This window comes from Micropterus dolomieu, linkage group LG11 (assembly GCF_021292245.1).
Source record: "Micropterus dolomieu isolate WLL.071019.BEF.003 ecotype Adirondacks linkage group LG11, ASM2129224v1, whole genome shotgun sequence".
Classification (NCBI taxonomy): domain Eukaryota; kingdom Metazoa; phylum Chordata; class Actinopteri; order Centrarchiformes; family Centrarchidae; genus Micropterus; species Micropterus dolomieu.
In genome coordinates, this window is record NC_060160.1 from 26,385,752 (window position 1) to 26,401,327 (window position 15,576).

Genomic DNA, 15,576 nt, shown 5'->3' on the forward strand with positions numbered 1-15,576 from the left:
CCACGTTGCTTGAAGTCCAGTGTAAAGTTTCCACAGTCAGTGATGGTTTGGGGTGCCATGTCATCTGCTGGTGTTGGTCCACTGTGTTTTCTGAGGTCCAAGGTCAACGTAGCCGTCTACCAGGATGTTTTAGAGCACTTCATGCTTCCTGCTGCTGACCAACTTTATGGAGATGCAGATTTCATTTTCCAACAGGACTTGGCACCTGCACACAGAGCCAAAGCTACCAGTACCTGGTTTAAGGACCATGGTATCCCTGTCCTTAATTGGACAGCAAACTCGCCTGACCTTAACCCTATAGAAAATCTATGGGGTATTGTGAAGAGGAAGATGCGATACGCCAGACCCAACAATGCAGAAGAGCTGAAGGCCACTATCAGACCAACCTGGGCTCTCATAACACCTGAGCAGTGCCACAGACTGATCGACTCCATTCCACGCAGCATTGCTGCAGTAATTCAGGCAAAAGGAGCCCCAACTAAGTATTGAGTGCTGTACATGCTCATACATTTCATGTTCATACTTTTCAGTTGGCCAACATTTCCAAAAATCCTTTTTTTGTATTGGTCTTAAGTAATATTCATTTAATAGTAATATAACATTTGAAATATATTAGTGTGTGTGTAATGAATGAATATAATATCCAAGTTTCACTTTTTGAATGGAATTACTGAAATAAATCAACTTTTTGATAATATTCTAATTATTTGACCAGCACCTGTAGAGAACACCTACATATACGCACTATAAACATAAACAATACAGACAGAAATAAATAAATCAAAACCAAGTATGTTGTAACTAACTGAGTCCTGGTCTTTGTGTTGTAGGCCACCAGAGAGGTGATAGAGCGAGAGGCTCCGGGTATGGCTCTGGCCATGCTGATGGGGTCTCTCAATGTTACACCTCTCGGCATGCTGTCCAGGTAAACACTTGAGATTTTCATTACTCTGTTTGCGGTCAGTCAGTTAGACATGCTGTCTACACCAGGAATGCAGTAATAATCTGCTAATCTGTTTTATTCTAACCAGATTAGTGTGAGAGTGTTATCCTCTCCTGCTCTAATCTGCTTTCTACCCCATCGTCTCCAGGCCAGTGTGTGGTATTCGCGGTAAAACTCTGATCATCAACCTGCCAGGGAGCAAGAAGGGCTCTCAGGTAGGATTCTGTGACTTAACTGTGCTACACCCTGCTAGAATGGGATACATCCTTGCTCAGGTTGGCTTAATATGAGGTGTGGTCGTGCAAACTTTTGGCACTTTGCTATCTTGAGGTAGCAGAAAGTGATTGCGCCGTTAACTGAAAAATAAGCGGCGCAGCATGTCACTGTTTTTTGTTATTTTAGGGGCGCATTACTCCAATAGTACTTTTTTTTAATAGACGCTGTGCGCATTTATACACTGTACTTGAATCTGGATCTGATCATATATTAGGTCACATTCATGTAGAAATACAGAAAAGGGTTCAGAAACTGCTCAAAGTGTAGCCACTGCTTGCTTATATTCACCACAATTTTCAAAGGTGATATGTCAACAGGTGCGTTCGAGATGACGGCGGCTGACTTTCGCCGACTTGATAGTCTAACAAGACCTGCAGGTGACTGCAGGGGTAGGGAATAAAAATGCGCCGTCAACTCGGACACATTCTACCTGTGTGTGCTTACTAGGAGCTGAGATCAATGACTGATCTTGTGGCATTTGCAAAGAAAAATGCTGCGACACCAGACAAAAGGTGTTTCCAACTTTATGCAACCGGAGAAAAGTAACTGAGGCCGGCACACCCAGTGCCCAAGTTAAACATTTAAATAATTTTTTATTTTCATTGGAAGGTGTGTACCACTTGACGCTAATTGGTTTCGGATGGCACTCAATCTGGCGGACCCTCTGTGTGAACAAGCGAACAGAGTGGAAGTAGGTAGGGGGAGGGAGGAGCAAGTACTTTCAGAAAGACCCCCTGTCTCTGCTCTGCTCACTTTCTCCATTAGCAGTACTTTTCATAAAGTCGCCGTGTTTAATAAACTCAACTGCAATTCCGTTTTTAAGTGAGCCGAATGTAGAAACCAACTTGGTACTGAGTGAAATCTGCCGCGGTGCGTTCACTTTCGCTCCGTAATGTAAAATTTCCACCGTGTATGTGTCTTGTAATACCAGATAACATCTCTCTGTATTTCCCTGCAAAATGCTTAAATTGGTCACCAAATATTCTTTGGCAGCTGCTAATTTACCTGGGTGGCCCGCCCAAGTAAAGTATATGTGGGAAACACTGTATTTAAAGTTAGCACAAGCTGTAGGCCTATTTTGGAAATATTACACAACCTATTTTATTGACTTCCAACTAGGGCTGCAACTTATTTTCGTAGTCGACTAATCTGTTAATTATTTATTCAATTAGTCGACTAGTCACAATTATTTTAACCCTAGTTAAACCATTTAACTAATTAAATATCTTTCAAGTGAATTACTGATCTCCAACACACAGCCTAACTAACTAACCTTACCAGTGAACGAGGTTTACTATTCAGAATGAACACCAGTATCAATGCCAGGGGAAAACTAGGGAAGAAGACAAGACAGCGTAGGCGCCTCCTATAATTCACTGATTTACCACCTGTCAACTTGATCCCCACCTGTCAACTTGATCCCATTCCCACACAACTTGTTAAAGCCTACCTTCCCTCCCTGGTTCCCCTCATCTCTGCTATCATCCCCTCCTCTCTCACCACTGGAACTGTCCCTACATCATTCAAAACTGCTGCCATTACCCCGATTTTGAAAAAAACACTGGCGCCGACCCCTCTAACTTCAATAACTTCCGTCCTATATCCAATTTACCATTCATTTCCAAAAATCTTGAAAAAACAACCTGTCAACTCCATCTTCATCAATCCCACAATAACCTGTATGAACAGTTCCAGTCTGGCTTCCGTCCACTTCATAGCACTAAAACAGCACTTCACTACAAAATCACCAATGACCTCCTTGTGGCAGCTGAGTCTGGACTACTTACCATTCTCATCCTCCTCGACCTGAGTGCAGCCTTTGATACCATCTGTCACTCTGTTCTCCTCAACAGGTTATCTTCTATTGGCATCACTCACACTCCGTTAGACTGGTTCACATCTTATCTTTCTGGCCGCACTCAGTTCGTTCAACTTAAGTCCCTCCCCTGTCACTTCAGGACAGAGCCCTGGGGCCCTTACTTTTCATCATTTATCTCCTTCCCCTGGGCAATATCTTCCGCAAATTTAATATTCAATTCCACTGTTATGCTGATGACACCCAGCTCTACCTCTCGACCAAACCATCGTCCTCTCTCCCCCCCCACCTCCCTCACTGACTGTATCTCGGAAATAAAAACCTGGTTTACCAATAATTTAGTCAAATTAAACAGTGATAAAACCGAGGTCCTCCTCATTGGAACTAAATCCACTTTATCCAAAACCGACAGCTTTTCTCTTACTATTGACAATTCCTCCGTTTCACCCTCACCCCAGGTTAAGAGTCTGGGAGTCATCCTTGATAGCACTTTATCTTTTCAGTCCCACATCAATAACATTACTCGTTCTGCCTACTTCCATCTACGAAACATCAATCGCCTCCGCCCCTCCCTTACCCCCCACACTGCCGCCATTCTTGTTCAGTCTTGTCACTTCCCGTTTGGACTACTGCAACTCTCTCCTTTTCGGCCTCCCTCACAAATACCTTCATAAACTTCAAATGTTCCAGAATTCAGCTGCCTGCATCATAACTCGAACACCCTCCATCCACCACATCACTCCTGTTCTCCAACAGCTTCACTGGCTCCCGGTCCTGTCCCGTATCCAATTCAAAGTCCTTCTGTTAACATTCAAGGCCATCCACAACCTTGTCCCTCCGTATTTGTCTGATCTCCTGCAGGGTCCAACTTCCACCCGCTCCCTTAGATCCTCTTCCTCCATACACCTGTCTGTCCCCCCCTGCTCGTCTCACCACAATGGGGAGCAGAGCATTCAGCTGCTCTGCCCCCCGTCTCTGGAACTCTTTACCACCCCAACTTAGAAACATCGATTCATTCTCCCATTTTAAATCGCAACTCAAAACACATCTGTTTAAAACTGCCTACCTCACTTGATGTAAATTTTTTGCCTTTAGCTTGTTTTAATGTTCTTAGTTTTGCTGCTTTTAAATGTCTTTGCATCCCTGTACGGTGTCCTTGAGTGCCGAGAAAGGCGCCTTAAATAAAATGTATTATTATTATTTATACTAACTTTAAAACTTTTAACTGTTTAACAAAAATTTTTGCTTTGGAACTATATAAAATAAAAGCAAGTACCATAACCACAACTGTACACTAACAATGTAATGTCTATTTGGAACAATAAAGCAACAGTCCCCTTTCATACTACTTCTGTACTTTATTTTTCAAAGTGCTTATAGGTTTTAGGCAATAACTCAGTGGAGGATGTTCTGTAGGCTACACCACGAGCCAGATGTTCCTTGATGAACTTTAAACCATTACTCATTACTAATAACTTTTTTAAAGCTGGATCTCCGACATTGACAGCGTTGTGTTGGACAGATTTATGCTGCGGTGTTTATGTGAGAGAGAGAGAGAGAGAGAGTAAAATAAAATAAATCGATTTCAGTATGTGGCGGTCAGCATTGATATTGATATAAATTTATATATAAATAAACAAACTTATGGGACACTGTTGTTGCTGCTGCAGTGGTCTGTGTAACAGGAACCCGAGGGCTGATTAAATAGCGTTCAAAACATGTAAAAAACAAAATGTATTATAGTCGAAATTTCAGGAGTGCAGAAAATACAAATGTTTTTGAGTAGTGGGACAGAAGCATTTATAATGCAGGTTCCATGCTTACTGTTACTGTTGAGCTAATGTCTTTGGTTGCTGTTTGAAAGTTTAACTTGTGCATTGTGTTGTTTTTTTTCCAGGAGTGTTTTCAGTTCATCCTGCCCGCTCTTCCCCACGCCATCGACCTGCTGCGTGAAGCCACAGTCAGGGTTAAATCCACACACGCTGCCCTAGAGCAGCTGCCCTCCCCTTCCCCTCTGCTGGCCAACACGCACACCAACACACACAGCAACACACACACCATGGAGCGCGGCACCCAGTGTGAGGAAGAGGAGGAAGAAGAGGAGGACCGTAGGAGAGGTCAACATGTGCACAACCACCACCACCACCACCATCACCAGCACGGCTCCTCCCACATCACCGCAGCCGCTATCGCTGCCAAGGTAACCAGTCGACAGGAAACACCACGACCAGTGCTGCTGCTGTTATGCTATAGGCTGCTTCAGGACACCAAACTAAAAACACCTTTTAGTAGTAAAATAGATAGACAGAAGAAAACTTTCTGCAACATTCCTGTCTTTTTTCACTTTCCAAATTATTCTAGTCTGGGCCATGGGGAGTGTGACCTAGGACTAGTTCTGGCAAGTTTGTCCACTTGCTCTGATTTCTTTCTTACAGTATAAGTTAGACTAGCTAGCAAGGGAAGTATCCCAAATTGCTTCACTTGATGTAAAAACGGGTTGTACCACACAAGTTAGAGAGTGAAAGGTCCCCTGTGGAGTTTTTATGCGTTATGCAGCCTTCTAACCATTAGTAAAACAGTTCAACAATGGCAATTGATAATAATCATTGAATTATTATTCAGGTAACAGACAAACATGCATTGTAGCATAGAGTATGTTAGCTTGTTCACACATAATAATAATAATAATAATAATGATAATAATAATGCATTTTATTTGTCTGCGCAAGGACACTTTACAAAACTAATACAATACAGTAAAAGGTTAAAGAGGCTAAAAACATGTTATATTACGTCCTTTTTAATAAAACTGTCCCTCACATTCTGTCACAATTAATGTTTCCTTTTCTCCAATATTTTCCAAATGTTGCACTGGATGAAACTTAACTCTCTGCAATAATGTTTTATTATGGTCGACTTTCTACTAACTAGTTACAGCATAGCTGTGAATGTCAAAATTATGATCAAATCTACTTTCAGCTGGTGCAATAGGCTGCAGGTGTAAATGTGAACGCCCATGTTCAGATGTCATTATCCAGATAACACATCACCATACCGATACCCTTCCAGAAGTATTGGAACAGTAAGGCCAATTCCTTTGTTGTTCATTGAAGACATTTGGGTTTAAGATCAAAAGATGAGTATGAGACAAGAGTTCAGAATTTCAGCTTTTATTTCCTGGTATTCACATCTAGATGTGTTAAACAACTGAGGACATATCACCGTTTGTATTAGACCACAGCATCCTTAGGTGAGCAAAAGTATTGGAACAAATAATCATAAAGTAAATAACATTTAATATTTGGTGGCATAACCCTTGCTTGCAATAACTGCCTCAAGCCTGTGACCCATCGACATCACCAAACTGTTGCATTCTTCAGATGAGCTTGTATGCTTCGGATCATAAGCACTTCCTTTCTTTCTCCACACTTTCCATCACTTTGCTAGAGATTCATCTTGGGCTCATCAGTCCATCAGAATGTGTTGCAGAACTTTTGCGGCTCATCTCTGTACTTCTTTGCAAATTTCAGTCTGGCCTTCCAATTCTTCCTGCTGATGAGTGGTTTGCATCTTGTGGTGTGGCCTCTATATTTCTGCTCTCTGTCTTCTTCCAACAGTGGATTGTGATACCTTCACCCTGCACTGTGGAGGTCGTTGCTGATGTCACTTACTGATGTTTTGGGGTTTTCTTCACAGCTCTCACCATATTTCTGTCATCAACTACTGTTGTTTTCCTTGGCCGACCTGTTGGACGTCTGTTGCTCAGTACACCAGTAGTTTCTCTCTTTTTCAGGACATTCCATATTGTTCGATTGACTGGTCGATTTCATGGTTGGATTGGATTTCATGTTCCAATAGTTTTGCTCACTTGAAAAATGGGTGGGTTCAAACAAAGGGTGGTATGTCCTGAGTTGTTTAACACATCTAGATGTGAATACAAGGAGATAAAAATCTGAAATTCTGAACTCTTGTCTCATACTCATCTTTTGATCTTAAACCCAAATGTCTTCAGTGAACAACAAAAACAAAGGAATTTGCCTTACTGTTCCAATACTTTTGGAGGGGACTGAATGTCAATACAGGTGTGAATGTGGGCCATCTCTCACAAGCAGAAGTCAAATACTTGATTGAATTTTAAAGCCATGTAGAACAGAGCTTGTAGGAATTTTTAGGATCCAATTTTTGGTTATTATTTAGAAGCGGTCCATGAAGCAGCCATTACATTAAAATGTCAACTTTTTGTGACTTCATTCATTAGCCAGATAAAAGCACTCCATTTCATCAAATTCACCTGTCTGTATGTGGGGACATGTGTCTGTCTGTCTATCTGTGTGTTTGCATGTCTGCGTGCGTGTGTCCATCAGACGAGCCATGCTGCGGTCATGGCTAAGGGGGCTCCCTACCTGCCCGGAAACACACCCGCCCCTCCCACTCATTTCACTTGCTCCTGTACCCATGACCAGCAGGTGAGACACTTGCATACACCCCTCCTCTCCTGTCATTGGTCACTTCATCATGTCTGTCATTCACGCACTGTTGGAGCCCTGTTCATCATGCATGGATGACAATTTTTTTGAATCGGTTTATCTTTGCTCTGAATTTCTTAAGATGTGTCCACACCTTTAAAAGTGCAAGCTTATTCAGAGTTAGCTGGACGAAGACTTTTCTGAGGTTAACCACATACTGTAACATACCAATTTTACAGATACAAGTGATCATTTATGAGGGAGATGTTGATATAAACATGATTTTAGATTATAGTGTGTAGATCATTAAGAAAATTAAGATGTAATTAAGCCTTGATTAACCCCTCTAATGTACACAGCCTGCCCAGCACCAAATATCAGACAGACAAAGTTGGTGGCTAGCTAGTAAAGAAAGGTGAACATTTAGCAGCTAGAGAGACTTTATGGAGACCGAAAAAGAGCAACAAGAAGAGCACGTGACACCAAATAGATGCTAATGTTCTGCCATGTCTGCTGAAGCAACTGTTTGCCTATACAACTTTTCACGGTGATAATATGTCATGTATGTTGTGTTTAATGCAGCTTTAAAAAAAGAGCAAATCCAGATTTGGTTTGGGTAGTCGAAATGAAAGTCTAATCTCTCATTTGAAGTGAATAATTTATGTATAACAATTTCTGATGTTTTTATTGTTGAATTTGTCAAAATATGTCAAAAGTTTGGCATGGGCTTAATGTACCTTTTAGGTCCATGTGTGTTCCAAATAAGCCCACTTCATTTTTCAAAAATCTTAACAATACAAACTTATCTAATCAAATCTGTAATCTCTTAGTGCTCAACAGGTCTCCACTCCTATTCTATTGCCTGTAAATGGCATTTGAAATTGGCGTGACCAGCCTTTTTGCTGTGTTGTCAATGCAGAAAAACTTCCAACATGTCTTCTTTGAAATGTAGTTTGTAGGTGTGATGGCTATTTACGACAACCTGGGGGAAAAGGCCTTTTTGCATCTTTAGAATACTTGAATAAATATTGTGTACATTTTTTGTGGTCAACTTAGCAATACAGTGATGAGAACATAGACACTTAAACCATCCATATGTCTCCGGTACATCTTTGACTTTAAATATGCGATACACTTTAGTATACGTGATGAAACTGATTTCCAACTTCTCGAATCCAGAGATAATCCTTTGGTCAGGGATTTGGTCAGTAAATTTGAGTGAAACAAAGGCTTTGTTTACCCCATGTGGATGTGCCACTTATTGATGCGGGGGTGAGTTCCTATATCACATGAATTCCCCATTTCCTATTTGCTCATGCTATCTTATCATAAGGAAAGCCAACAGTGGAAAGACATTATGCACACCAATATCCCTCCAAAACTACTGCAATATATCTTAATAGTTAATTGATAACAACTTAAACTCAAATAGTTACTTGTTACGCAGTTAAAACACATTTGATCTGTAAGTCATTAGTAAGTTTTAGGGTCTCTGAAAGGCCTGTGTACACATAATCTTATTGGTACACATGCCATGTAACAATATCAGTGTTGGATGAAGCATTGGGCGAGTGATTGTCTGAGGAAACTGGTTTTAAACCTTGTTCTGGTGACTTGTGGAGAAAGTTCACCATGAGAGTTGAATGCCACAAAAGCAACAATATAACATAGATGAAAAAATATAGCACTCCCCTATTTGTAAACTAATATGTTGAAGTTATAAGAGTTTGTTGCTTGGTGGAACTTCAGTAGTTTGCGTTCCATAAATCCAAGTCATGCAGACAGCTTTAGTTGACAATTAAACGACTAGCAATAAGTGTGTGTGTGTGTGTGTGTGTGTGTGTGTGTGTGTGTGTGTGTGTGTGTATAGATCCCGGACTCTATCATTTCTCGAGGCGTTCAGGTGCTTCCTCGAGATTCAGCCTCTTTAAGCTCCACCCCTTCCGAGTCACCACGGGCAACACAGGCAACCTCCCGCCTTTCCACCGCCTCATGCCCGACTCCCAAGGTACACACAAACTTTCATACATGCGCACACACACAGAAATGAACAATAAGGTCCCATATTATGCAAAATGCACCTTTTCTTGTCTTTTCAACCTAAATATATGTCCCAGATGTGTCTAAAGACCCCCAAACTATGAGAAAAAAAACCATCTGTTCTCTTTTTCGCCTGCTCAGTCTTGCAGTAAATGTGTGTGGAAACACACCGTGTGAATTTGGTTACATTCTTGATGTCATGGAGGGATTTATGTAACATAGGACCTCCTCCAGCCCTTGCGTCTCTTCTGGCCGTCAGTCACTAGCCTTAGCATCTGCTAGCTAGCTATTGAAAAGGCAAATGAATGAACAGAAATCATACTAAACAAACTTGGTTGGTTACAGTCACGGCTAATATGATGGCTCAGTGTTTAGTTCTTGCTAACTTGTCAAAAACCAAAGCGAAAAGACTAGAAAAACTTTTTAAAACTTAGATTTGTAGACTAATTTCAGCTTGTTAGTTTGCCATCTTGTTCATTTTTTGTGAGCTGACGCTGGCGCACAGATTTATGAGTAATAGGCAGCTTCAAGAAAACTGATTGATACAGTTTGAAGTCATCTTACGAGACAGGAAAAGAACATTTTCGAACAGCACTCTGTCTCGCTGCCCTGTTAGACACCTCCTGAGACAGCATTTGTACCTGTTTTGAACACTACCATTGTGTAAGCGCTGTGCCAGCTAGTTGCTGCCCCTTGGGAAGCTTCGGGGAAGTTGGCCAATCAGAAGAAAATGGGCTTTTAGGGAGGGGGACCTTAAAGAGAAAGGAGTTAAAACGGAGTGTTCAGACCAAGCGGGAGCGATAAAGCAGTGTGTGCTTTAGGGCAGGGCTACTCTGTGATTGAAAAGTCGCTACCATGGTTACCTGTCAATCAGGATAGCGGCTTGTATTCACTGCACTGTGTAAATTTAACCAGCACCATTGAAAAAGCTTATTAGGAGTCAGCTGTTCATTTTCCCGGTAAGTACGTTTAGTTTTAAGGCTGTTTTTCGCTAGCCAAAATTACAGTTCACATGAATTACGGATGCAACATGCTAATCAAGCTAACTAGTGCCACCCTCTTGTATAAATTTTGTCACGTCCAGCGTGATGGTGACAACAAACTGCCAAACGCGAGGCTTCAAAACGGCAGTCCACAAGCCAATAGGGGATGTCACGGTGACTACGTCCACTTATTATACAGTCTGTGGTTCAGACAGAGGGTGAATATAGGCGCTAAAGCAATGGACAGTATGAGAAAAATAATGTCTTTTTGAAACATTAAAGCATGTTAACATATTCTAAAAAAGTATAAACCTGAAAATGAGCATAATATGGGATCTTTAAAAATGACTATAAAAATCGATATAAAAACATGTGACACTGTGCATGAAATTTAAAGTATCTTATATATGTTTTATATTGGATATATATGCAAGAAAAATAAAGCATGCCAACATTACTGCTAATAATGGAAAGCTTTTCCAGCAGTTCAAATTAAATCAATAAAGGACATTTCCTGCATGATGGGAGTTTTTGCTTATTTCCTGGATTCCCTAACCTATTTTGCCGCTGTAGGTTATTTTCTATTACTTATCACTTATTATAAGAAATTCCCAGTAAACAAGAGGTTGCCAATTTGATTTCCTAACATTCCGATTATTTTCGGATTTGTTTGGTCCCAATGTAACCACTGAGATCACTTACTAAATGTTCAAAGTGTTAGGTACGGGTATATTAAATGTGAATCCCAATCCTGTCTCAATTTGGCTCTTAAATTGAGATATAAATATGAGACTAAATCTAAAAGGATGTTAGCATCCTGATTCAACCTCGCAAAATGTGACTGTCGGTCTCTCGCTCACAGTGATGGATTCCCCTTAAATTAAAAGTCTCGGGACCTGTGTGCTGTTTGGAATTGAGTGGGAGTGAATGAGACTGTGAGAAATTTCAGTTGTGGTATATTCATGTAAAAATCATCCCAATTAATGACAAGGGATTAATATCAGGAGGGAAAAATTGCAAAAACTCAAATTATGCTAGATTTGTCTTAATGGTCATTGTAAAATGACTATAAATTCTCAAAACGTGATCTTAACTTGCCTAAACTGCAAAGAGAACCAGGCCTTTATTTTCCTGTGGTGTAAGTACTGTATATTTTTATATTTTAGTAACAAGCCTGCCTGTTTTCTGATCTACAACTAATTGATTTGCTAAATTCAGTATAATGTCCATTTCCACAGCACTAATATCACTGATGCACCAACAGTGAGTTATGTCTCACTCACCACTCTGTTGCTCTGAACTAGTCTTCTGTAATAGAAATAACATTATTCAGAATTTCACTTCTGTTTCGCACTTTTTGGATCGCTGTTAAGCTAGCATTAATGGCAACACTTCCTAATTGACTTTTAATTTGAAGGAAGAAAGGTGGATATTGTGTACACCTAACCCAAATAGTGCACAAGCGCAACACAAGCAGCACTCAAAGGAAAAGTTGTCTCATACTGAATTTTGCAAGATTCCTATAATTGTTGCAATGCAATATTTTGACCGACGAGGTCTTGCATTGCATTTGACGCAGACCTTGTTGGTCAAAACTATGCGTCATTAAAGTTTTGGGGGCTTGCAAAATTCAGTGTGTGGGCTACCACTCCTTTTCCTTTGTAGGCTTTCAATTAGAAACGTGAGCCGGAAGTTGGGTTTCATTGACAATAACATAACAGCTATCACAAAAGTAGAAGAAATTGGAATTAATTGGTGAATGCAAACAGTATTTGTGTTTAAAAAGAAAAACTCAGAGCATTAGAGTGGTGTGTATGACATGTTGTTGTATTGATGGCTTTAGTGCTGTGGCTATGAACTTAATGCTGTATTTACCATGTTGGTACAGGAATGTTTTATGATTGGGCTTTATGTTGACCGGCCTTTATTTTTCGTACCAGACATGGCTATTATTTGGATATTGGATTTATTTAAGAATTAATTTTATTGCGCTGTTTTAAAAAATTCAAATCAGGATGAAGACACAGCTGTAGAAAAAGATGCTACACCTGGCAGAGCAGAGTGTTAAAAAATATGGAAATAATGAAGGAAAAGCATTGCTGAACAACTCAGTTGATATATGGAAAAAGTACAGTATCATCACAGGCTTTACAAACTGTTTTGATAAACCTGTGTTACGACAGGGCAACTTTCATAGACAACACACTGACTGATATGTGATTAAAATCAGACTTTGACTGATCAGACGAACACCATACTGATTCCTATCTTAGTTTCTAATAATCCTGTGTTGTTCTGTGCAATCAGGGAATTAGACACAGAGCAGCTGGTGTGCTGGTTTTTAACGTCACAGCTAGAATTCATGCTATTGATGTTTCCATGTCCTGTGTATTAGACATTATTTATAGATAACGAATGAGAGGTATTCATATTATTCCTTACATACTGCACATTTACATCAAACAGTGACCAAATGTAGAATTTCTGTCTGTCTCTCTGCAGGTTCAGTCACGATGTGGCAGTAACGAGAACATTCTGAGAGCCAGTAAGTTGTGTGTGTGTGTGTGTGTGTGTGTGTGTGTGTGTCTAACATGAAAGCCTTGCAACAGCAACTTGCACCACTGTGTAAAATAGTATAAATGTTATGGTGTTGTATATATTAGCATATTCACCATTGACTCACACCCATTTTCTTTAATTGTGTGTGTGTGTGTGTGTTTAGGCCACAGTGCGGTGGACATCAGTAAAGTGGCACGTCGTCATCGCATGTCTCCGTTCCCATTGACATCAATGGATAAGGCCTTCATCACTGTTCTAGAGATGACACCTATTCTGGGAATTGAAGTCATCAACTACAGAGGTGAGTCTTCAGAAGTGTCTAGTGCTATTATTAGGAACATAAACATCCACGCTTCGTGGTTTAAGGCAGTTTAGCTCTGAAGTGACCAACTATACATGAGCATATTTATGTATCATTGTGTGTTATTGGTATCTTTCTGTTAAAAATGTGGTTTGCGCCAAATTGACCTGGCTTGAGCTAATTTCTTTAGACGGTATGGGTCGAGTGCTCGCTCAGGACATCTACGCCAAAGACAACCTTCCTCCGTTCCCCGCCTCTGTTAAGGATGGCTACGCTGTACGAGGTGAGACCATTACTGCATAACCTTACGTCGGGGATGCAAATGTAAAACGTGATTCATGAAAATGCCATTAAATTTGAATCAGCTTACCTCTGCATTCATCTATACATGTACGTTCATTTAGTTGTTGGCTTCAAATGAATTAAAGATCAAATTCTTCACACAGTATTCTGTATTTAAACTCTCTAAACTCATCTTGGTTGCCACTTGAATCTTAAAAATGCATAGGCATGGTCTGATTTCCATAATTAACTTGATTAAGATCATTATCATTGACCTGTAGCTGCTGATGGCCCAGGAGATCGCTTCATCATGGGAGAATCACAGGCTGGACAGCAGGTCAGCTCTAATACACTTAACACTACAGTGATGTTCGAGTGATAACCTAGTACTATTAGTTTTACCTTTTTAGCAGTACAGCTACTAGCACTGCTAACGCAACCTTTAGCAGTTCTACTAATACAAATACTACTAGTTATTTTAGTTTTGACACTATGTCAGACACTGTGAGGAACACTGCTAAATAAATGTACTACCTTCACTAGTATTAGCACTACTATTAATCATTGCTGCTACTAGTAAAACAATGGGCCCTATGTTAATGGAGCAAGCATAATGACCAGCGTAAAGTGGATATACAGACTGTATATACACTCTAAGCCAGTCACATCACTGGTCTCAAAGCTGAACCAATCATAGTGAAACATGACAACAATAACTCAAGGAAATCAGGAAATCATATTGTTGTCTGGTTGCTGCAGAGCAGCATAACGTGAACGCACAGCACCATTGATATGAACCCAGAGGCAGGTGTTGTGTTTTACAGTTGAGTTTCTGTCTGTTGAGATATTGAGATATTATGAGTCTGATAATGTTATTATGTTGCCAGTTATCTTTTTCACCACAGTGATTTGATAAATAAATCAACACCATACTGTATATACTACATGCATTGTAATGTAATTTAAGAATAACACGAGATGCCACTTTTTGTGTTAAATATTGAAAAGGAGGCAATAGGGGCGCGGTTAGCTTGGAGTGCATGCCCCATGTAGAAGGCTGAGTCCTTACCGCAGTGGCCCAGGTTCAAATCTGGCCTGTGGCCCTTTGCTGCATGTCTTCCCCTATCTTTCTCTCTCCCTCATTTCCCCACTCTATCCACTATCAAATACAGGCGTCTTCTTTTTTTCTGAAAAGAAAAGGAGCTGCACAGGTTTATCAGACTAATATCTGACCAGTGTGGTTTATGCAAAAGTGTGTGTAGTTAGTTTTTTACACCATGGTGTCATCTGCATATTATTTAGGGTAAACATCGTGGATAGATATACAGGTGCTGGTCATATAATTAGAATATCATCAAAAAGTTGATTTATTTCAGTAATTCCATTCAAAAAGTGAAACTTGGATATTATATTCATTCTTTACACACAGACTGATTTATTTAATTAGTATCTCCGAAAATTAGAATGTTACTTAAGACCAATACAAAAAAAGGATTTTTAGAAATGTTGGCCAACTGAAAAGTATGAACATGAAAAGTATGAGCATGTACAGCACTCAATACTTAGTTGGGGCTCCTTTTGCCTGAATTACTTATGAGAGCCCAGGTTGGTCTGATAGTGGCCTTCAGCTCTTCTGCATTGTTGGGTCTGGCGTATCGCATCTTCCTCTTCACAATACCCCCTAGATTTTCTATAGGGTTAAGGTCAGGCGAGTTTGCTGGCCAATTAAGAACAGGGATACCATGGTCCTTAAACCAGGTACTGGTAGCTTTGGCACTGTGTGCAGGTGCCAAGTCCTGTTGGAAAATGAAATCTGCATCTCCATAAAGTTGGTCAGCAGCAGGAAGCATGAAGTGCTCTAAAACTTCCTGGTAGACGGCTACGTTGACCTTGGACCTCAGAAAACACAG

The 15,576-nt window shown here is 40.3% G+C and overlaps 1 protein-coding gene across 2 annotated transcripts in view; it reads left to right on the forward strand.

The window, feature by feature from the left end:
* Positions 1-15,576, forward strand: part of gphna (gephyrin a) — a 49,055-nt gene that overhangs the window by 10,631 nt on the left and 22,848 nt on the right. The window contains exons 5-13 of one of the 2 annotated variants that reach the window (XM_046063659.1): positions 831-925; positions 1,092-1,158; positions 4,933-5,235; positions 7,400-7,501; positions 9,372-9,509; positions 13,027-13,069; positions 13,247-13,384; positions 13,575-13,667; positions 13,948-14,003. In XM_046063659.1, coding sequence (XP_045919615.1) covers positions 831-925; positions 1,092-1,158; positions 4,933-5,235; positions 7,400-7,501; positions 9,372-9,509; positions 13,027-13,069; positions 13,247-13,384; positions 13,575-13,667; positions 13,948-14,003 — 1,035 coding nt within the window. The remainder of the gene's footprint in view (positions 1-830; positions 926-1,091; positions 1,159-4,932; positions 5,236-7,399; positions 7,502-9,371; positions 9,510-13,026; positions 13,070-13,246; positions 13,385-13,574; positions 13,668-13,947; positions 14,004-15,576) is intronic. The other variant, XM_046063660.1, reaches the window with a different exon arrangement.